Source organism: Ailuropoda melanoleuca, chromosome 4 (assembly GCF_002007445.2).
Source record: "Ailuropoda melanoleuca isolate Jingjing chromosome 4, ASM200744v2, whole genome shotgun sequence".
Lineage (NCBI taxonomy): Eukaryota > Metazoa > Chordata > Mammalia > Carnivora > Ursidae > Ailuropoda > Ailuropoda melanoleuca.
In genome coordinates, this window is record NC_048221.1 from 38,633,188 (window position 1) to 38,655,683 (window position 22,496).

The 22,496-nt window shown below is 38.3% G+C and overlaps 1 protein-coding gene across 1 annotated transcript in view; it reads right to left on the minus strand.

The window, feature by feature from the left end:
• Positions 1-22,496, minus strand: part of LOC100482732 (protein SHQ1 homolog) — a 90,296-nt gene that overhangs the window by 40,977 nt on the left and 26,823 nt on the right. The window contains exons 7-9 of the mRNA XM_002914658.4: positions 18,366-18,520; positions 16,507-16,560; positions 13,645-13,768 (exon numbers count right to left, since the gene is read on the minus strand). Coding sequence (XP_002914704.2) covers positions 13,645-13,768; positions 16,507-16,560; positions 18,366-18,520 — 333 coding nt within the window. The remainder of the gene's footprint in view (positions 1-13,644; positions 13,769-16,506; positions 16,561-18,365; positions 18,521-22,496) is intronic.

Sequence of the window (22,496 nt, forward strand, 5' to 3'; positions counted from 1 at the left end):
CTCTCAGGTTGTCAACCACTTACCTAACAGCTATCGGCAAAGAAAAAAACAGGCCTTGCTCCAAGTTGTCACATGGCCAATGGCCAGAAGCCTTCAGAGATTCAAAACACCTGGCTCCTGTGGAGCTTTACCCAGTTGTGGACCCAACACATAGCATATAGGTATAAAAAACTGCTCACGTGCATGGTGCACTGGGTGTTATGTGCAAGTAATGAATCATGGAACTTTACATCAAAAACTAGGGATGTACTGTATGGTGACTAACATAATATAATAAAAAAATATTAAATTAAAAAAAAACCCTGCTCAGGCCTACATCGGAGGACATTTTTCCTGCTCAAAGGCACTGAAGAAAGTGGCCGTTTTCAGCCAGTTTGCTGCCTGGTCCAAAGCAGGAAAAAAGAAGGTGTCTAGCACAGTAACCACGGTAACTGTTTTCACTACAGCAATGCACAAACAGGCCTTTCCAAGATGTTGAATCTCCGGAGTTAGGGATTCTCCAGATCGACGCGGTCTTCACTTAAGCCAGCCGTAACCATGGAAGAAAGGCTTTGCGACCCAGATCTCTTGTTCACTCATGAAGGCAGTTTAAAATTAGTATCCTGGTATTATAAATGACAAGTGCCATGAATGTTTTACCTCAGGGAAAATGACTGTACAATAACAACACAGAGAAACATAATGACAACATAAAGAAAAATATGCATGCCAGGAACAAGCAGGTGGGCAGTAAACAGTATTTAGCACGTTCTCTGGCTACTCCTTCTCCAGCTTTCCTTTAAAGAGAAGGCAAACTGGGGCACCCGCATGGCTCAGTCGGTTAAGCGTCTGACTTTTGATCTCAGCTCAGGTCTTGATCTCAGGGTTGTGAGTTCAAGCCCCACGTTGGGTGCCACACTGGGAGTGGAGCCCACTTTAAAAAAGAGAGAGAGACAGAGAGAGAGAAGGTAAACTAAGAGCAGTGTTGTCCTGTTCTGGACAGATGTGGCATTTCAGGCTAATAGCTCTCAAAACAGAGACAAGTATGAGCTACTTTAAATCAGAACCCACTGGCTATTTGAAATTTTTCTATTAGCAGATCAAGTTTGGCAATAATGTCTTACTGACAGATCAGCTCATGGTTGGAAGCACTTAAGAAATGGCTCCCATCACTAAGAGATGATCAGAATAGTGGATTTTTTTTTTTTTTGGCTGGCTTTCAGCCGGCCAAAAAAAAAAGAAAAATAATATAAATCGCTAACCGTATATAATAAGAGCTGAATTTCTTTTCAACTCCTGATACATCATAGCTGCTATGTGGCTGTGGTTTTCTGGGTATCTAGTTATACCCTTTAAAGTTTTGAGCTATGTAAGACAAGGAGCCAAAGAGAGTAAAGGAAAAAGAAGTGGTTATTTAGAATACGTAAAGGAAAGCACTGCTTGGTCTTTATTTATAAAATCAACTCAAATTTATTAACCATAAAAACAGATGATAGGGTAATTGTGTCAAATTAATCAAAATTAAGAGAATCAAAGTGTGGTAATTTGCTTCAATACCAGGTCCTGTTAGGAAGTAGCTTAAAGTCAAGTCCCTAACAATTAACACAAATATATATTAAATCCAGCTTTATAAATGCTTCTCAAACCATTTCACTGTTGGTTTTATCCTCAAATTCCTCGTATGGTTATTTAGGCTCTTACATTTCAGAGTTGTAATGAGAAACACATATGAAGCAATAAGAGTTACTATTTTGAGCACAAATTTATGACCCTGTATCAATTTTTTAAACATTCTTAGTTATTAGAATTACATATATTATTATTATAGCCACAAACAAAATTAACAAAAAGCAAACATATACTTTGTAGATGTTCCCTTTGCCTGGAATACATAACCCTACGTCCAACCCTAATTTACCATCAAGTCTCAACTTCTTCTAGAAATGGGGTCCCAACTCTCCCTCCCGCTGATTTGGGTTCTTTCATAATGCCTGGCACACCCATCTAATATGGGAGTTAGGAGCTACCCACTTGCTCTGCACCAAGTACTTTTCACGCATTACATCATTTAAGCCCACCAATTAGGTACTTCCTTGCTCATTTCATAAATGAGAAAAGTGAGGCTCAAGGATATGGAGTTGGCCACGATTACAGCTATGAAGCAATAGTCAGGATTTGAAAATAATTCCAACTGCTTCCCAGCCACTATGCAATAAATACTGTGTCAATATTTATCACCTGGTGTGGCAAACCCCTGGGCAGGAAAGAACATGGCTGCTCTTCACCTTTCTTCACTCATCTAGAACAACGTCTAGCAAATTGTAGGATCCTATTCAATAAGACTGGTTGTTAATATAGTCTGGAGTACATAAAGCCTAAGTTCAGAAACACTTGGTCAAATTGCTCAGTGTCTAGTTATAACACCCGTGTGATCTATAGATTTACGTTATTGTGTCATGACAAACGTGGAATATCCAATTTGTTTGTGCCTTCCCTTATTATGTCTATTCCTGACATGAAAGAATGTAACTATGCCAACTTTCTTACATCACTACACCATCAAGAGTTCAAATAATGGATTTAACCCAAGGCTGCCTTTTGCCTCTTCTGCTCTAACAACTCCTGCAAGGTTTGCTGGTTTAGGAGGACAGCCTTAACATTAACTTAATTTGCCTTAACGTCACCTGTCAAAGTAGTGGTTGCTTCAGTGTAGAAATATGTAGCAGGATGTCATCAAAACTGCATAATGGTAGCATAACTAATTTCCATTTCTTTTGAAGAGCTGGGCATCCAAATTCAAGACAGAACATTAAAAAAAAAAAACCACCTATATAGTAAGCACAAAGGTAGAAAGGTTAAGAAGCTGAAGATTCATGGAAAAAGACTCTGGAAATAGTTGCAATCTAAACCCAGATTAAAAAAAAAAATAGGGGTGCCTGGGTGGCTCAATCGGTTAAGCAACTGACTCTTGATCTCAGCTCAAGTCTTGATCTTGGGGTTGTAAATTCAAGCCTCGCATTGGGCTCTGTGCTGGGTGTGGAGCATACTCTTAAATAAATAAATAAACAAATAAATAAATGAATAAATAAAATTTAAAAATAGTGTTTAAAATTTTGTAATTCTGCAGGTAAAATTTTACTTCTACTATTCCACCTTATGAATACAGCATGTATCTCAATGCCTGGTAGCTCAACTTCAAATAAATTCATCTTGATGTTGTTTTAATTAAGACTATGAGACTGTTTTTCCAATAGACATTACTTAATATTCACAGTTCTAACTCATTCTTTGAATTTAGTTTAGTTTCAAACTGGGAAAACTAAAATTGTACATGAAGTCAGAAAGAAGAAATATATAGGAAGAAAGACAACTGGATTCCTCAAATGGCTCATAAAAGGAAAAAACCAACCCAGTCCAACTAGCCTTATGAGTCCCTTCTGGCGCTTTGATATACTGATGAGTATGTCTAGGGATAAAGAACCAGCCCTTTTAAAACCCTCCCTGTATTACAGTGAGGGTATGTTCATGCTAAATCATGTGCACATTGATAAAATGGAGTTATGCTTCTTTACACTTTAATCAATGTATGGTAAATATAATTTAGTAAAAATGATTAGGTATCCATACCTACATGGAAGTTTAATGTGCATTAAAAGGTTACACGAGAATTTTGATTATGAAATTAAGATCTTAGAATTCTGGTCCCAAATTCTAAAAGGCTAAAGAAAGATCATTAAAAAGCCACATAATCTTTGTGGAGTTCTAGCTAATTTCTCTGCAATGTGAAAAGGGCAACAATTGTAACTGTTCTGTGTGGAACAATTATGTAGCCCATGGTCGGTCGCAGCCCATGGTCGGTCATGGGGGTCGCGGGTCAGCTTGCTCCTGGTGTTTGATACTTAATCTGAATCTGTTTCCATGTGTCAACAGGGGAAAATTCTTAAGAACTGCTATGGGAAGGAAACGAGACAATGATCATGTAAACACTTTACAGATGACAAGGGAAGAAGGACGACCGGTCAGACGGGATGGAGGGCCCCACCTGCTTCTCCCTCACTACCTGAAAAGCATCTGCCCCCATATTCTTTCCTCTTCCACACCACCGCGGGCACGCCAGTTCAGACCATGTTATTTGCCCTTAAACTACTCGGCTTCAGGTAAGAATCGTGGTCTCCTCTCTTGTCTGTGCCACTAATCTCACCCCCTTCAATGACTCTATCTTCTGTGTTACTGCTGGATGAATCTGACTTTGCGAGTCCATCAGAGACCAACACCACACTCTGCAGTGGTCCCTCAGTGAGAAAGGCCCCAGTCTCTTCAGCAAGGCACTGCAGACTCTCCACAATCCTGTCCCAAAACACCAACCACACCTCTTCCCCACAGTTCCCCTTCACAACCCAAGCCTCCAGACAAACTAGAGTATTGGCCATTTTTTGGACCTCTTATTTTCCTCTACCTGCTTTTCCTTACCTTCTACATTCTCAGGGAATACCTTCCTTCATTTCTTTTCTAAATCCTATACATTCTTTAAGTAATAACTATAACTAAGCCTCCCTCATTGGGTGTATGCTGTTTGCTTTTTCCTTATCAAGCCCTCATCTCTACTCAAAAGCACCCTACTGGGGTCACAGACAGGTATGGTACTGGAATCCTTTGACTCACCCCCTCCGTCCTGACCAGGTTCTGGCTGACAAGAGCAACATAAAGTAAGTGGAAAGAAAGGTAAGGATTCTGCCTTGTTTTTGTTCTTTGTTTTTTAAGGTTTCTGGGCACATCTACTTAGGTAATGTAAGATATGGCCTACGTCCTCCTGCAAACTACTCCTGGAACACCCAAGGTTGAGACTCAGCCTCAAGCTGGGACTAAAAGAGCAGATCTGGTGCAAGCCCTCAACACAGCTGGAAACTGGCAGGGGCAAGAGGGTGCAAGAAAAACAGGCTGGCACTGGGAGTGCTTGAGAGTCGAAATGAAAAACTTAGGACCCACATAGGTGGACTTGGGCACTCACCCATGCCATGTCTCTTAGGGTATTATTTACAACCTCTACTTCATTGTTAATACTTTCATTTTTGAAAAAATTTATCTTAAAGATCATTGCTTTCTAATTCTTTTTAAGTCCCCCAAACTGTAAATGCTACAGAGCCACAGAGAAACAACAAACTACAAATGGGGCATGTATGTCTCCAACTCACACAGGCCTCATTATTCCCAACTGTCGTAAACCTTGCCATTGTCACTCACTCACCCATTTGGGCAAGTAGGCATCTCAATTAACTTCCCCTAATGTTGAGGGACCTATTCTTATGGGAACCAACTAGATCAGTTACATCTCACCCTACGGGGAGGAGAGGAAAAAGTTGAAATGATCCCCTTCAACAGTGGCCAGTATTTGGGTTGGAAGGCAGCCGAAGTCCTCCACTCACTCTAGATAAAGTCTCCCTTGCAACTTTCTAGATATAAATATCTAGAACAAGAGTAGGCACATTTTTTCTGTAAAGCCAGAGAGTAAATATTTTGGCTCTGAAGTCCACATAATATGTTTCCACTGCTCAACTCTGCCATCATATCCCAAAAGTAGCCATAAACAATATGTAAGTGAGCTAGCATGAACGTATTCCAATAAAGCTTTATTTATGGGCATTAAAATCTGAATGTCACATAATTTACATTGTGTCATCAAACACCATTTTGATTTTTTCGTTCAACATTTAAAGATGTAAAAAGCATTTTTGGCTCATGGGTCATACAAGATGCATTTGGATTTGGCCTGTGAGTCTAGTTATTTTCCTAAGGGACTTTCTCCTTTGTATCTTGTAAATACTCACATTTTGTATCTTTCTTTTGTCTTACCATTACTGTTACATAATCAACTCCTTAAAAGCTAACGCCAACTCATAAATATTCCTATAACTCTTTGCTGATTCTGTTATGATGCCTTGCACGAAGGGATTTGATTTATGCATGTTGCATAAATGTCTCCAGCTTGTTATTTTTCAGTATTAATTCCCATTTAAAGGAACTCTAAATTGCAAGAATATAATTCTTCCATGTTTTCCAGATAACATATGAAGTACAATCCAATGAACTTCATCTAGGCCTGTTGCTATTACTACTATGCAACAGGACCTTGATTCACTAGGGTCAAATAAAAAATTTCCCCTCTGTTCTTCCAAATTTGTCTTAAATATATACAATTTTCTGCCTTTATCCTCTTAAAAAAAAAGAAAGTTACTTCCCTAAAAATTCAGATCAGTAAAAAAATCTCAAAACTGACTTTAGATTTATTAAATGAGGCACTATAATAGAAAAAAAAATTAAAGCCATAATATCAAACCACATAACCTGGTTTTCCGCACTGCTCAGCTCCAAAACTGCAGAAATTAACAAAACTTATCTTAAATAGTATTGGAAATATAATGCAGATTTCAACTGACTATATATGAGTAAATATTTAAGAGATCAGCTGATTTTGAACTATACCCACCAGTAAGCATTACTATGTAACTCAAACTTCTAAAGAACACTAACACAAATACTTCATGTGATTTTTTTTTTGTAGCAGAATAACCCTAAGCTCTTATTAATCATCTGTGGCAATTAAAAGGCAATTTATTATTTGTAAACCATACAAGAAATGCTGCCCCCTACAGAGTATTTTAAAAGAACAAAGAATGTTTTATATAAATGTAACCCAGAAATTACCATGAGAGCAAATTTCTAAAATTCTAGTGATTCATAATACTTAATGATTAACAGGATTATTAGAAGAAAAAGGAATTCTATGGAGATGATCAGAATTTGATTTTCCTCGCCTTAGTGTTTATGTTCATTTACAATATACTTCTATAAAGGAGTGTGTGTATAAACCCACAAAGGCTCCAAGGACAAATAATACAGATAAACAGAAAGAATGTGCCAATTTAAATGTGCAGTTTAAGAGACTGGAAAACACAGATTTCAGCTCTAAGGAAGAGAAGAGAGTACAAGGAATTTGCTTCGCCACACGGCCAGGCAATCCAGGGAGTGACAGGCCAAGGACCAACCGGCTCAGTCGTGACCACACAGCAGAGTCCTGTCCTCCTCTTACTCATTTCGGTGGCAGTGCACGTGCTCCGGGGCTCGGAAGCCCTCCTTTCTTGGATTAGTTGGTATGTAAGTGGTTAGCAGAAACAGGCACAAATGCCACTTCAATATTTTATTTGAATTCCATGCTATTTAAATTTCCTGAAAGCACTAGGATTGCTCCATTCTTAGAAACATTTTAATTGCAATGGGGGAATTGACTAGGAATAAAAAGCTCAAGAACAATTCAGGAGAGGAAGAGGACAGACAGTAAGAATTTCCTCCTGGATAGGGAGCAGGGAATTAAGCGATAATAATAAAGAAGTAGAGAAACCAATTCTGGTGAACCAGTAACTCACATAGGAAAAGGAACTAGATTTAGAGGCTGTAGGGCAAGTTTCAGGATCAGAGTCTATCAACTCGAAATTGTCACTGATGAAACCACACTATTCTATGAATTTCTTCATGCTGTTCACTCATAATATTTAGAATACTTCCCTCCATCCTTCTGTGCCTAAGAAACCACCCATCCTTCAAGTCCCAATACAAATCTCATGCCTTAAATGAGGCTTTCTCTGATTCCTAGTGAAACAGCACCTCTCCTTTTTTGAACTATTTTATCCACATTTCACGTACTGTTACTTACCACTGTCTACTATGTGTTTTTTTGTTGACGGACATCTTAACTCCCCTACGAGCATGTACACTCCCCAAATACAGTACACAAGTCTAATTCATCTTTCTGCAGCTCTCTGTATCTACAGGGTACTCTGCCCATGATAAATCGCATTTTAGTGGGTACTGACATAATACCATTGAATGGATAAATACATGAACACATCAACCAATTAACAAGTACTTTAGAGTGACAGGAAACTAGAGTAGGAACTGAGAATCAAAAGTCAAATAAGGTAGAGGCTCCCCTCTGTAGGAAGCTACATGTTTTAAATGACAGGCTAGAACATTTCCCTGACTTTATATTTTCATCCAATGTATTTTTCCTCTGAACTTATTACAAATGCAATTTTTAAAAAACCTAAGAGCCGTATGATTCCACACCCCCGCACGAGAATTTAAGCTCCCTGAGTGCGTGAGTCTCAATTCCCCGTTCAAGAGTATACCTCCAGACCCAGCTCAGCACCTTGACACAGTGAGTGTTCAACACTGGTGAGTAACTCGCAAAATAATTTTACATAATGTCTTTAAGGAGTAAAAATTAGAAGGTCTAACAGTTCTTTAAAACGATAATAGATAACTCATTAAAATTAAATACAGAAGGGGCACCTGGGTGGCTCAGTCTGTTAAGCAACTGACTCAATTTCAGCTCAGGTCAGGATCATGAGATTGAACCTCATACTGGACTCTGCGCTGGGTGTGGAGCCTGCTTGAGATTCCCTCCCTCCTTCCCCCCTGCCCCTCCCCAACTCCCCCCAACTCTCACTGGTACAGGAGATCACACTCTCTCCCTCAAAAAATTAATTAATTAATTAATTAAACACAGATAAATGTCAACACTGGAAAATCCTAGTGATTTCAACTTTTAGTTTTCAAATTGGGGGTAATTTCTACAAGTCAATTAAAAGAAGCACTTGCTAAACTGACTTTGCGCTAAATAGAATTCAAATGCTAAAAACCAATTCATTTCCAACGTTGCATGAGAACTCAGAGTTCACACAATACACCTGCCATACCCCTATTTCTTGGACAATCATTTTTCTTAAAAGAAAAAGAAGCAGCCCCCAGCCTTGTGCTACGGTTCTTCTTGTCTTTCACATTGATTGTGCTATTTTATCTATCTACAGAAGGGCCAAGTAAGGCAGTCATTTCTGAAAATTTGATTATTAAGCCCAATAATGACTAATATGTAAGGGCTATTAATTATATGAAGCAAAACCAGCTTTTAGCTGGTAACAAGAACTAATCTCAGGAAGGCTATTCCTTGGGTTATAGCCTGCCATGTAGCTACAAGTCATCAGACCTTAAACATTTATAGAAAGGTAGGTTTCTGTTAGCCTTAAAAACAGAACATAACTGGAGTGCCTGGCTGGCTTGATCTCAGGGGTTTGAGTTTGAACCCCATGTTGGGTGGAGAGGTTACTTAAAAATAAAATCTTTAAAAAACAAAACAAAAAAACACAGAACCAAAAAAACTAATTTCAAACATATGTTTCCATTAGCTGAAAAAATTTATACAACTGTCTGAACAAGAATTACAATGTTTTTCCACAAAATGGTGAATAAACTTATATTTAAAACATTGAATTATAGTGGTTAAGAGCCCACACTTAAAAAAACCAAAAAACTTTTTATGAAGGAAAATCATGTGCCAAAAGAAACCACAGGATGGTGAAGTGCCACATACACATCAGCCAACTTCAAGCAGGTACCAACGTGTGGTCAACCTTGTTACATCCGCACCTGGCCCACTTTCCCCCAAACTTCTGTGTTATTCTGAAATACACCCCAGGCTTCATATAATTTCATTCATAACAATTTCAACACTTCAAAAGGCACAAATTTTGAGTCAGACAGACCTGGCATCAAATCCAGGCTCTACCAACTAATAGCTTTGTGACCCTGGGCAAGTGACTGAACTTCTCTGAGCCCATCTTCTACCTCCAAAATGGGGACAGTATTCCTTCGCAGGATTACTGTATGGATGAAATGAGATAAGGTATCTGAAGAACAGAGCTTAGTGCTGGCCCACAGGAAACAGTGAATATGACAGCTGTGGTTCTTATGACTGTTCTAGCAAAGCAAGACAGAACTCTTTCTGCCTCATTTCCAATGAGCCCCACAAAGGACAAAGCAAATAGCAAGTATATGCATATTTTAAAAAGAGATGCTAACCCCTCTATGCTAAACTTACAGAGACTAACAAAAAACTGATGATTTATGACCCTATCAGCCCAACATTGACCTCCAAGAGCTAAAGGAAAAGAGACCAGAAGAGCTCTTCAGATAAAACTATAGTGCTAAGGGGTTTCAACCACCCTCTATGGGGGGGCGGTGGGGGGGGGAGATTACTTTCCTGTCACCCTAAACCAAGAGAAAGGCAGTTTTAAGAGGGGCCCCTAGAGAGTGTAACCTACCACCCCTGGAAATTATAGGGTACAGAGACTGGTGTCTGACCCACACCTGAGAAAAGCCCCCCATCGAGAAGCAGGAAGGGGCAGCCTGGGGTGGCTGTGTTGAAGGCCCATTCTGGAAGCAAGCAGTACTTCCTGCAATGGCAAAGAGGAGCCCCCTCTCCCCAGGGCTGGCTTCCCCACCTGAGGCAGGCCCAAGATGGGGAAGGGAAGATTTACTTTTTTAATCAAGTTCAAAGGGGACATTTTAAGTACTTAAAAGAGACTCTTGTAATTTAAAGTGATATAAAAATTTACAGAATATCTATTATTTAAGATAGGTGTGTATGTGATATGATATTTACAGGATATATATTCCATCCAGAAACAATAAAAGAACAGACAGAATGAGTTCAAAGGGAGAACTGAGAGAAAAAACTAAATTGTTTCCCATTATGTTCAGCACCTTCAATATAATAGTTACATTATATGTTCAAAAGCTTAGCAAGAGCAGAGTGAGGAATGCCATCATAAAGATTAATGAAATGCAGATATTAGTACAAAAAATAAAGTGTATAATCAAATATTAAACTATGTTGCTTCTAAACAGAATAAAATTTCAAGGCATATTAGAAAAGCTGCTCTTTTCATCTCTTTTTTCATTTATTTTCAGTGAGTAACTACAGCTAAGCGATGCTTCCATCAAGGATTCTACCCACTTCTTCCCAAAAGAATGGAATGGAGGAAGGAAGTGAAAGTTGCTCAAGACACAGGACAGAAGCAAAAAGAGGGGATGATCATGTGGTCCAAGGTCACTGATCCAGGGACAGAAACTCCATGTACAAGGTACTATATTAAGCACTAAAATAGTACTTAAAGGGGCAAAGCAGGTTTTCTGTCCTTAAAGGAATTTGGAGTAGATATGTAGCAACAGGGAGAGATCAATGTATATAGTTTTAGGAGGTGGGGAAGGGGTGGGAGAAAGAACACGACACTGAGAGTAGCCCAAGGCCCAGTAAAGAATTCTTGTGAAGGCAACTGCAAGGTCAGGAAAAGCAAATTCATGGGGCGCCTGGGTGGCATAGCGGTTAAGCGTCTGCCTTCGGCTCAGGGCGTGATCCCAGCGTTGTGAGATCGAGCCCCACATCAGGCCTCCTCTGCTATGAGCCTGCTTCTTCCTCTCCCGCTCCCCCTGCTTGTGTTCCCTCTCTCACTGGCTGTCTCTATCTCTGTCATAAATAAATAAAATCTTTAAAAAAAAAAAAAAAAAAAAAGGAAAAGCAAATTCATGGTTCTTTAAAAACTCAAATCTGAAAATAAAAACTTAGATCTTAGTCAACCCATTATAAGGAAATAGTCTACAGATTCTGAAGTCTTGCCACATTGGTTTTGAAAGCTCGCTCCAGTTAAGATCAATATTTCTTAAGGGGGTGAACTATTTGTTACTTTCAAACAACGGAAGCACTAAACTGACCTTTCAAATAAAAAGTGTGATCGCTGTGACTGCGTTTTGGATTATAAGTAGGCACAAATTCATTCCTGGAAAATATTAAAAGCCACGGAAGGGCTACCCCTGCTTCAATTACGAAGTATCCATACAAACGAGATGGCAATAACGACATCCTTGTGCCATCCACCTGTACAGACACAGGTGACAACCCTCATCCACAGCTTGTCCTCCACATAGCTTATGGTGTGACTTCCGGACAACCCAGCTCTCCGCTTGCACTAACTAACCATGACCCACATTAGCCAGAACATGCCCTGTATGGTGCACAGGGGCTTCAGATTCTTTTTCAGCAGACAGACCTCCAGTGCGTTACCTAAGGTTTGCTGGTGCTCACAACACACAGCGGATAAGACTATTTCTTGTCAGATTGATAATGATGAAAAGTTAAGTCTCAATTTCAAGTCTCATCTACAAAAACTGTTTGAGTAATTGATTACCATGTAAGTCAACACAATCAAATTTATTTCTGATTATGCAGTCACAGAACTGATTACTTTTCAAATAAAAACCCAGAGAACTACTAGATTACTTCCCAGAATTAAAAGTAGCAACTGTGTGTGGGAATGTGAACGGGCGCGCGCACACACACACACACGGGTTTTGTCAGTTTTCCATCTGGAAACCATGATGTAACAGGATGATCACAAACTCATTCTCACTGTTTAAATCTATGAATAATGCGTAGATCATCTAACATGACTTAAATAAATTATGACAACATGTAACTCAAGTTCAACAACCAGTCATTTATAGTAGGTTGATTTTTCAAGGTAATTTTTCAAGGTAATTTTTTGAGATTCAAGAAATATCTCAGAAGGCAAGAAGAAATAACATGAGAAAAAACAAAGCAGTTTCTTTCCCACCAATAAGATAAAAAAGATCAATTTTTCAAAGGCAGTAGCTCTGTAACCTTATGAACAACAATCCTTCAAAATAAAATACAACTAGCCTAATCCAAGTGGATTAATAAAAAGGTATCTTTCATTTAACTATAATTCAGTTTTAGAATTATTACCTACCTTAAAAAAATCGACTTCAAGCATGATCCCCCCCCCCCCAGGATAAGAAGGCGATAGGTTACACAGAAGTCAAAGAAAAACACACGTATACCTCTAGGAGGGACAAAACATTTGAGAGGGAGTCTTCCTTTTAAGCCAAGGATGTTACCTGGATGGTAAAGGGAAGAGCTTCCTTACCTTCCCCTTCTTATCCTAAAGTCTGGAAACTAAGCCCCCGAAGTACTTTTATCTAAGGACAAAGGAATAACCAGACTCCTCAGGGAAGACTATAAGAAATGATCATGAAGGATGGAAAGCAACTTCTAAATAAATGTGCCATAACTAATCCATACAAATGGATGCTGCTACCTTCAAAGTCATTACCTTGGAAATTATATACTTAATCCAATGATGCTGTTATAATCACTCTGGAATTTCAGAGTTCAAAATTTTCCACATCCTTAAAATTAGCAAATATTTGTCTTTTCAGGTTAGATCTGGCAATAGTCAAAAGTCCTCAGTAGCTGTGCTTTTTCTTTGGAAAGCCTTTCCTGACCTCCCAAATCCAGGTTCTGTGCTCCTTCCCAGTGATCACTACGTCCCCCACAGAGCGCTTTTCAGTCTACGATGGAATTGCTTGTCAACAGTCCCCCTGGGAATACTGTAAACTGCATAGAAACAGGGAATATATCTTATTATTATTATACCCACAATCCTAGCATAGTGCCCAGAAAATTGCAGGCATCCAATACTGAATGATGTAATCTACAATCATACAAAATGGTTTGGAATACTGGGTGTATCTTCTCCACTGACCCTTCCAGCATCTCTCAGGAAAGAGTACCACATCTCACTGTGTGATTATGTATCTACAGAGAAGAAATATTCCTTTATATACCTGAGGGGAGAAATGATTGAATTTGATGATTTTCATTACTCATTTATGCACAGAAAAGCAAAAATCACGACATCTTCACAGACTAATAACTTTTCCACTCTCAAATTTGCAAGCACAAGAATATCTTACCTAGTTGCAGTATCTTTATAGTGTCTCTGTAGGCTTTCATCACCAGCTTGAAGTGGCGATAAAGTGGGTAGCACAAAACTCGTCTTCCAAAAGACACCAGGATTTCATGAACATTAGTCCAAGTCTGTGAAGTAGAGTTTAAATAAATAATCATTTCCATATTACATAAACAGAAAGATACAACGAAATATGAAACTACTCTCAATTAAAAACTCTAAGTTTGGATCATCATGAAGCCACGCAAGAGAGAAATACAAAACCATGAAACGAGATTCTTTTTATATACCTTACAATAAAATACTTAATTGAAGCCTTTGTAATTTCTCATACTTTATCAAGATATCACAAATGCTCCTTAAAAATCACATATGCAGCAGGAAAGTTTTAAAAAGTCTTTTAAGAATTACAAATATGAATCTAAAACACATGGCACTAACAAAATGCAGACGCACATAAAAGACGTTGTTAAATGATATATGTTTCATATTTTTGTCCTTTAGGACCAATCAAGATAGTGTAGATGAAAGATGTGGAACTCCTCAGTGAAGTGTGTTCACGGTCTCCCTTTTCTCCCTCCTTTTCTTCTTTTTTTAGTGCTTTGGGCATGAGTAATACATGGTAAATACATGATATTTACTCTGATAATTTGCTTTCACTTATCAAAAAGAACAGCGATTTCTTGAAAAAAAGTCTTTTATCTTAAGAAGTATCAAATAGAAACCATCAGAAATTCAAAACTTACTGACACCACTAGACAAAGGCAGTTTTGTGCGAAATTGATTTTTAATTGGATTTTGATTAAAACCGTATAAAAAAATGTAACCTGTATATAAAACTTAAAATATAAAAAGTAAAGCTAAGGGAGCAGACAAATTTCCATGTGTATTAATCCTTAATGAATGAGAGATCTGATTAAGAATACTGAGTATCTGACAACAGTTTACAGCTAAAAAGAATTATAAGCTTTATAAAATTTCAACCAAAAACCAAATGCTTTTAAAAGTTTCACATAGCCCTTAACATCTCTGGCAATTCTAAGTTATCTCAAAAACAATAAAAATTTCAAAGTAAAATCATAAATAGGTGAATTTATTCATGTAGATTTTAATAACTTGAACTACAAAATTATTTAGTCATGAACTACTTTGTTTTCAACCTAAGTAACCAACTCAATCATTACAAAAACCAGTTTCTCCATCATATACTGATCATGGCAATAAGGAGAACCCAAGGGAAGTCTAAAAAGCAGTGCTCCTCCATCTTTAATATGCATATGAATCCCTGGAGACCTTGCTTGCTGCAGTTTCTGCTTCAGTGGGTCTGGACTGAGATTCTGTCTTTCTAACAAGCTCCCAGCCGAGGATGCTGGTCAAGCCATTGGTTCATGGAACATTCTTCGGACTAGCAAAATTCTCTGACAAAGCTGAACGTCTCAATTACTTTTCACATCTTCTCTATTATTTGAACAAAGTGATGCCATGAAACAACCCTGATTTACAAATTTAACAATCTACTCTATGTAGGATTTAAACTGGAAAAAAAAACCCAAAACCTAGTTGACTTAATTGATGATTCAATTATTAGCTATTTAAACTGACACTTTTTTTTTAATGCTAGCTTTTCTTTCTTTTCTTTTTCTTTTTTTTTTTTTTAAAGTAATCTCTACACCCAGCGTGGGGCTCGAACAGATGACCGCAAAAATCAGGAGTCACATACTGCACCGAATGAGCCAGCCAGGTGCCCCTAAAATGACACATTCTTCAAGTTTCTACTTTTTTTTTTTTTAAAGATTTTATTTATTTATGCGACAGAGATAGAGACAGCCAGCGAGAGAGGGAACACAAGCAGGGAGTGGGAGAGGAAGAAGCAGGCTCATAGCGGAGGAACCTGATGTGGGGCTCGATCCCATAATGCCGGGATCACGCCCTGAGCCAAAGGCAGACGCTTAACCGTCGTGCCACCCAGGCGCCCCTCAAGTTTCTACTTTTATTTACTGTTTTGATGTTCAACAATTTGTTCAGAGCTAGTAAATTTTAAAATAGCATCCTTTGATAAGACACAACTATTTCTAGGAAACAGATATAAAAACAATGATTACTATACTAGAAGGGTTATCAGCTCTGACCATACTAATTGTAGGACTTAAGATAAGTTACTTAAACTGTCTGACCTGAGTTTCCTCAACTGTAAAATAGCAATAATACTTATCTCATAGACTTACTGGAAGTAACAGGGGAGGTAATATATACAAAAGACTTAATACAATCCTTGATGGTCAGAAAATGGCAGCTAGTAGAATTATCATCTATGGGGCGCCTGGGTGGCTCATTCGGTTAAGTGTCTGCCTTTGGCTTGGGTCATGATCCCAGCATCCTGGGATAGAGCCCCGAATCAGGCTCCTTGCTCGGCAGGGAGTCTGCTTCTTTCATGCACTCTCCCTCTGTGCTCTCCCTCTTTCTCTCTCTCTCTCAAATAAATAAAATCTTAAAAAAAAAAAAAATTATCACCTGGGTTTGCTGCCCAACTTTGAGCTCGCTCTGAGCCCCAATATATGCCAACTTACAAACATGATCTAACTCCACCCTACCTGTTCCCCCAACAGACCATGTGTGGTTCTTCCTCCAAAGTGTGTTCTCCTTCTTCCAAATTCCACAACATCTTACCTAGCTTCATTTGCGTACTATGATTAGCAGAAGAATTACAAATGCAATCAGAAATTTATTAAAAAGATGGAAAAAACACTTGTATAATAAAGTTTCCACTTTTAAAAAGTCAAGGAATTGCTTGAATTACCCAAAATGAATGGCAACAGAAAAAGAACTTTTTAAACAAAATCCAAAAAATTGCAACTGAAAACCATACCTCAAACCAGCACAGTGTGGGACTCAGTTTTCTAATATTCCATGCAGATTCGACCTTTATTTGTTTTGGAAAAAAGAGGACTGTCATTTTCGAGGTTAAAGTCATTCCAAAATAAAGCAAATTCCAAAATACCCATTCTCAGCAGCATTGACATACATAAGAACTAAGAAGTAAGTGTCCATGACTGAGGAAAAATAATTGCTTTGCAGAAGCTATCAAAGGCAAGTGTCCGCCTACTTTCCTTGGGATTTCACAAAGTAAAGCTTTTCCAATGATAAGAGTACCAGAACTTAAGAGCAAATAAGCAAGGGCTTTGAAACTAAATATTAAAGCAAAGCGATGCTTCCTCAATTTCTGTCCCTCTCAACTAAGTTACTTGCCTCCCCAACATTCTATGAATAATCTGCCAAAGGACTCAAAGATAATATTGAAGTGCTGACTGTGGCACTTACAAAGCTGCTTAAGAATTTGGCCTTTCAGAAAATGCTTGTGAGTAAGTACATTCTAGAGAAGGTCTTGAAGTTGCAAGACTTTGTGATGTCAAATATGCAAATAAAAGAATAAAAAATGGTAACTGTTATTGAGCATAACTAAACACTATCACTCATCTCCTTAAGCAATAATGTGAAGGACTTTCTTTGTCAAAGAAAATGTTTTCTCCAATTAAAGTATCCTTAAAAGATGAGTGGAAACAAAAACCATTTCCAGCTACATTATGCCCCTGACACACTCCTTCATATTCATTCTGGAGCCAAATGCAAATCTCAAGAGTTACCTCTGAAATTTGCAGAATCATAACAACAGAAAATTTGGCACATATCAAATTATAATCCTAATACTACGCCAGTGCTATGATGTTGAGAAAAGCAGATTAAATAATATACATCACGACCCAATTTAAATACACATACACAGAAGTACACAATGAAAGACTGGAAGAGATATATCTCCTCGTAACACTAGCTATTTCTAATTGGCTGAGATTACAGGAAATTTCAATTATTTTCTTCATATGTATATTTTTCCTTTTATCCTGATATGAATTATCTGTGCAATCTGTAAAAAAGGAAAGCATAGCTCAGCTGGAAAATAACCCTTGAGCAAGTACAATTACAAACAGCTGCAGGGGCACATTAACTGGGAAGACTCTTTTTTGGCTTTGAGCTTTTTTTAAATATATGGTCACTGCTATAGGTAAGAAAGAAGCTTAGCTCTTCATTTACAAAATCAAAAGTGGGTTAAGAAGAGACACAATAAATTTTATATTATTTTTAAAAAGATCGTTTAAGAAATAACATACTATATTTATAAAAGGGTTTACTTTTACAAGATTTCTTTCAATAGCAAAAAAAGATATGATTCAAGTTTTTAAAAACGTGATTTACATTTAATTTTTTCAGAAGCATACCTACTGTATAAATTGAGGGACACCTGCGGAAAAATTCCCTTTTTTCGTAAAAAGCTATACCTTGAGTCTGCTAATGGACAGCTTGGACAGAGGATATAAATGGGAATGGTAAAGTTTACCTCTTGTCAATGTCAAGTGTTATGCAGAAACAGTTCTGTTCTTTGGCCAAGTCATTTCCTAAAGAGATGAGAGCTCAGGATAACCTTTCTCTACCCTCAGCTTTATTGCCTCGCTCTGCTACTTGGTAGACACTGATGCCCAGAAAGAAGAAAGAAGATCAAGCAAGCATTATGCGTTCATGCTGAGTACCAACACGCACGTGCAGCTCTGCCGGAAGCAACCCCTGAATAACTAATTATAACAGCTCTTACTCTCGACAGGAGGAGTGATGCCTTACAGTTTATTTAGGCTGGTCACTTACGCCAACATGCATAGACATACGGGCACTTACATTCTTCTCTCCTTCAGTGACACGAGTTTCATAGCAATATGCCAGAAGGATATCAATCAGACTGTAGTACACTTGGCGATGAGCTCTCTTGTCCAGCAGGTAAGATTTATTGACAAATTTTCGCAGCTGATATTTCTCTTCTTCAGAAAAAGACACTAGGGAAAAAAATGCATTTAAAAATTAAATGTTCCATTCAGTTTTGTAAAACCCCCAGTGTGGAGGATTTGTCAAAATTAGAACTTCGATTATAGAAACTGAAATAAGAGTTATTTAACTCTGAATATAGAAAGAACTTTTAAACTAGACTTCACAGTTTTACTAAGGGCTGTGCATCTGCTCAAACCCTCGTAGAGCTAAATAAAGGCGAAATGTCTAAACAATATCTATTCCTTATTTCTAGGATGCCCCCTTTTTGCTACACTGTCCTGTATTCAAGGCATCTAAGTGCTAGAGCTACTGACTTTAAAATAAAGATAAGACAGTTAAAGAACAGAAAACATAATGGCTAAGAAAAGCACTCTGTAAATATTCATTATCCATTTTGAAAGTTCTATATAAAGGAATAGGAATATTCCCATAAAATAGTCAATGTTAAGGTCAAAGTATATTGATATTTTTTATACAAAGAAAGTGTTACATCACATATATTTAACTTGAGGGAAGAGGATGGTTCCTTTCAACAATGTGTCTTTTCTTCTTTGGTTTGTCACCCTTTCTCCATCTTCATTGACAGCCTCCCCAAATTAAAAATCTAGTATATATCATTTTATATTTTTCTCTATTATCACATAACTCTATACAGACACACAAATATATACAAAGGAACTTATACCTCCCCCCTCACCCCCCGCCAAAGAATTATATCATTTTTCTTCATCTAGCCTACCTCACTTAGTATCTCTGGCAGATCTCTCTAAGTCAAAGGGTACTTAGCTAATTTTTGTAAAGGAGTAGAATATTCCATGGTGTAGTATGCTCTATCCAACCACTCCCCCTACTGATGGGCATCCACTACGCTTCCAGTTTTCTGCCACTGTATTAACATTGCATAAATGTCCTTACCACGTGTCCTTGGACACTGAAGCTGTATTCCTATAAAATAGATTCCCAAGAGTAGATTCACTGAGTTAAAAAGTGAGTCTGTTTTTAAAAAACACTTCATTTAAAGGCTATAACTCTCCTTTTTAATGGTCATGGACACAAGCTCTCTTTCCTACACACATCCCTCACACCCAGCAATAAATGTAAGAGCTTCTACTCATTTCCAGTTTAACAGATAGGAAATGACTGTGGTAGAAAGAATTCTAAGATGAGACCCACTGAGTCACATCATTTGAAGGTGTGCAGAACCTGTGACTTGCTTCTATCCAAAAGAATATGGCAATGGAGATGGGACAGTCACTATTATGATTATGTCCCACCAAGAGTAGACTGGAGCCAGAGACACCGCTGATTTTAAAGAAATATGACGCCATGTTGTAAGAGGCCTGTGTGGCAGCAAACTGTGGGGGGGCGGGGGAGGTTCTGAGATCAGAGAATGGCCCCTAGCTGACAGTCAGCAAGGACATGGGGACCTCAGTTCTACAGCTGCAGGAATCGAATTCTGCCAGCTATCATGTGAGCCTAGAAAAGGACCCTGAGCTCCAGAAAAGAACTTAGCTACCAAAATATATTAAAAAAGAAAAGAGAAGATAGCCAAATTTATCTACAGCCTTATAAGATCCTGAGCAAAGACCCAGCTAAGCAAGCCCAAGTCCTGAGCCATGGAAACGGAGTTAAATTAGAACGGTTTCTAATTTGTGGTAATTTGTTCTACAGCAAGAAAAACCTAATACAGTGACAGATCACCGTTACTGCAATTAGTATTTTTCTAAATGCTAAACTTTGAGCATAACTTTATAGGTTTGTTGGCAACCTGTGAATGAACCATTTAAATGTGTTTTGCCCATTTTTTTCTATCGGATGGCTCGTCTTGTCAAATTTTTAAGAACTCACAGTTATAGATATGAAGCCTTGTCATGCCTCCAAATCTACTACCTCTCCACTGACTTTTGTCTGTGGGATCTTTTGCCAATGAATTATTTTTTGTGTAGACAAATATGTGCATCATTTAAAAAAAAAAGATTCTGAATTTATAGCCTTTTTTTTTTTAACGATTTTATTTATTTATTCAACAGAGATAGAGACAGCCAGCAAGAGAGGGAACATAAGCAGGGGGAGTGGGGGAGGAAGAAGCAGGCTTATAGCGGAGGAGCCTGATGTGGGGCTCGATCCCACAACGCTGGGATCACGCCCTGAGCCGAAGGCAGACGCTTAACCACTGTGCCACCCAGGCGCCCCTGAATTTATAGCTTTTGATAAGGTTTCCCCAACCCCTGAATTGTACACGAAGCCTCTCAGCTTTTCTTTTTTTTTAAAGATTTTATTTATTTGACAGAGATAGCGTGCATCTGCAAAAGCAGGGCAAGGGGGAAAGAGAGAGGGAGAAGCAGACTCCTCACTGAGCAAGGAGTCCAATGCAGGCTCCATCCCAGGACCCTGAGATCATGACCTGAGCTAAAGGTGATGCTTAACCGACTGAGCCACCCAGGTGCCCCTCTCATTTAAGATTTACAGTTTCCTTTTTAAAATGTAAGTCTTTAATCCATCTGGAAGTTATTTTTTCATGTTTTAAGATTTCAGTTAATTCCAGTCTGGTCAGTAATCCATCTTTTCCCACTGTACTGAACCACCAACTTTGTGAAATAGATGTGCTGCTTTTCTTGCTAAAAATTACTTCCAAGCATTTTCAGCTTTTGTGACTTGTAAATACAACATTTTCCCCCAATTCCAGTAAGTTACTGAGAGGAGAGAGAAAATCTATTTCTTTTCACATACCATCATAACCAATGTTTGGCTACCCAGACCAAAAAACTAAAGTACTTAATAAATGCTAATGATACAAAAAAAAAAAAAAAGAAAGAAAGAAAGAAAAGAAAACCTTTATGTCTACATTGGTAAGGTAAGCAAGTGTAAGACTGAAGTTCCTTCTAAGTTTCCTTTGATGTCTACAATACAGGCAAGCCAACAAGTATCCATTCTCTCACAATAAAACATGAGCACCACTGGTTACCATACATATGAAGTAAAATACACCTTGTCTTAATGTAAGATTTACAGAAAGAGTAACAGCTAACCACATACATGTACTCAGTTCCTAGCTAGTGTAAAAATGGCCTAGTACTCGTCTTAAGCGATTTCTACAAAAACTCAACCATCTAGATTGTTTGTTACCTTTAGATAAAAATGTTATCAATCTATTACTTTGCAAAGTAATACTTAATTTTCCTTCCATGTCCTATCAGACAATCATCTTCAAATTCACTTAAAAAGTTTTTAAGCCAGATAAAGAGGAGCAGCCAGCTTCCAGTTCCAGTGCTTCCTATCAAACTAATTCCAAAATAACTTTAAAAGGCTCTTTCTCCAGGGTTTAGAATTGCCCATTATATTTAGGTAAGGACAGGCTATACTGCTAACCAAAAAGATCCCGAAATACCGTGGCTTATATAAGATAGAAGTTTCTTTCCCATGCTACTATTCTGAGTGAATGATCCAGGACTGGTGAGGCACCAGCATCTCCATCATATGATTTCCACCTATCCAACTAAGAAAGCTGCTCCAGGTTTTCACCATTTTCTTTATTTTTTTTTAATATTTTATTTATTTGAGAGAGAGTGTGCACGAATGAGAGACAGCAGAAGCAGGGTGAAGGGCAAAGGGAGAAGCAGATTCCCCGCTGAGCAGGGAGCCCTATGTGGGACCCAATCCTGGGACTCTGGGATCATGATCTGAGCCGAAAGCAGACACTTAACTGACTGAGCCATCCAGGCGGCCCCAGATTTTACCATTTTCTAGGCAATGGGAAAGCAGACTAAGATGGCAAGCACCTTCTTTCTAAAGACCTGATCCAGTGCTCATAGCACTTCCACTCATTTCCCGTCGTCCAGGACTTAGTCACATGACTATACCCAGTGGCAAAGAAGGAAAGAAAAGGTAGTCACCAGGGCAGTCACTGGCTGAGCACTCCTATGCTCAGCTCCAACTCAAGAAGCCTCTTGGGGGAAGAAGACTAAAAAAAGACACCTGGCTGTC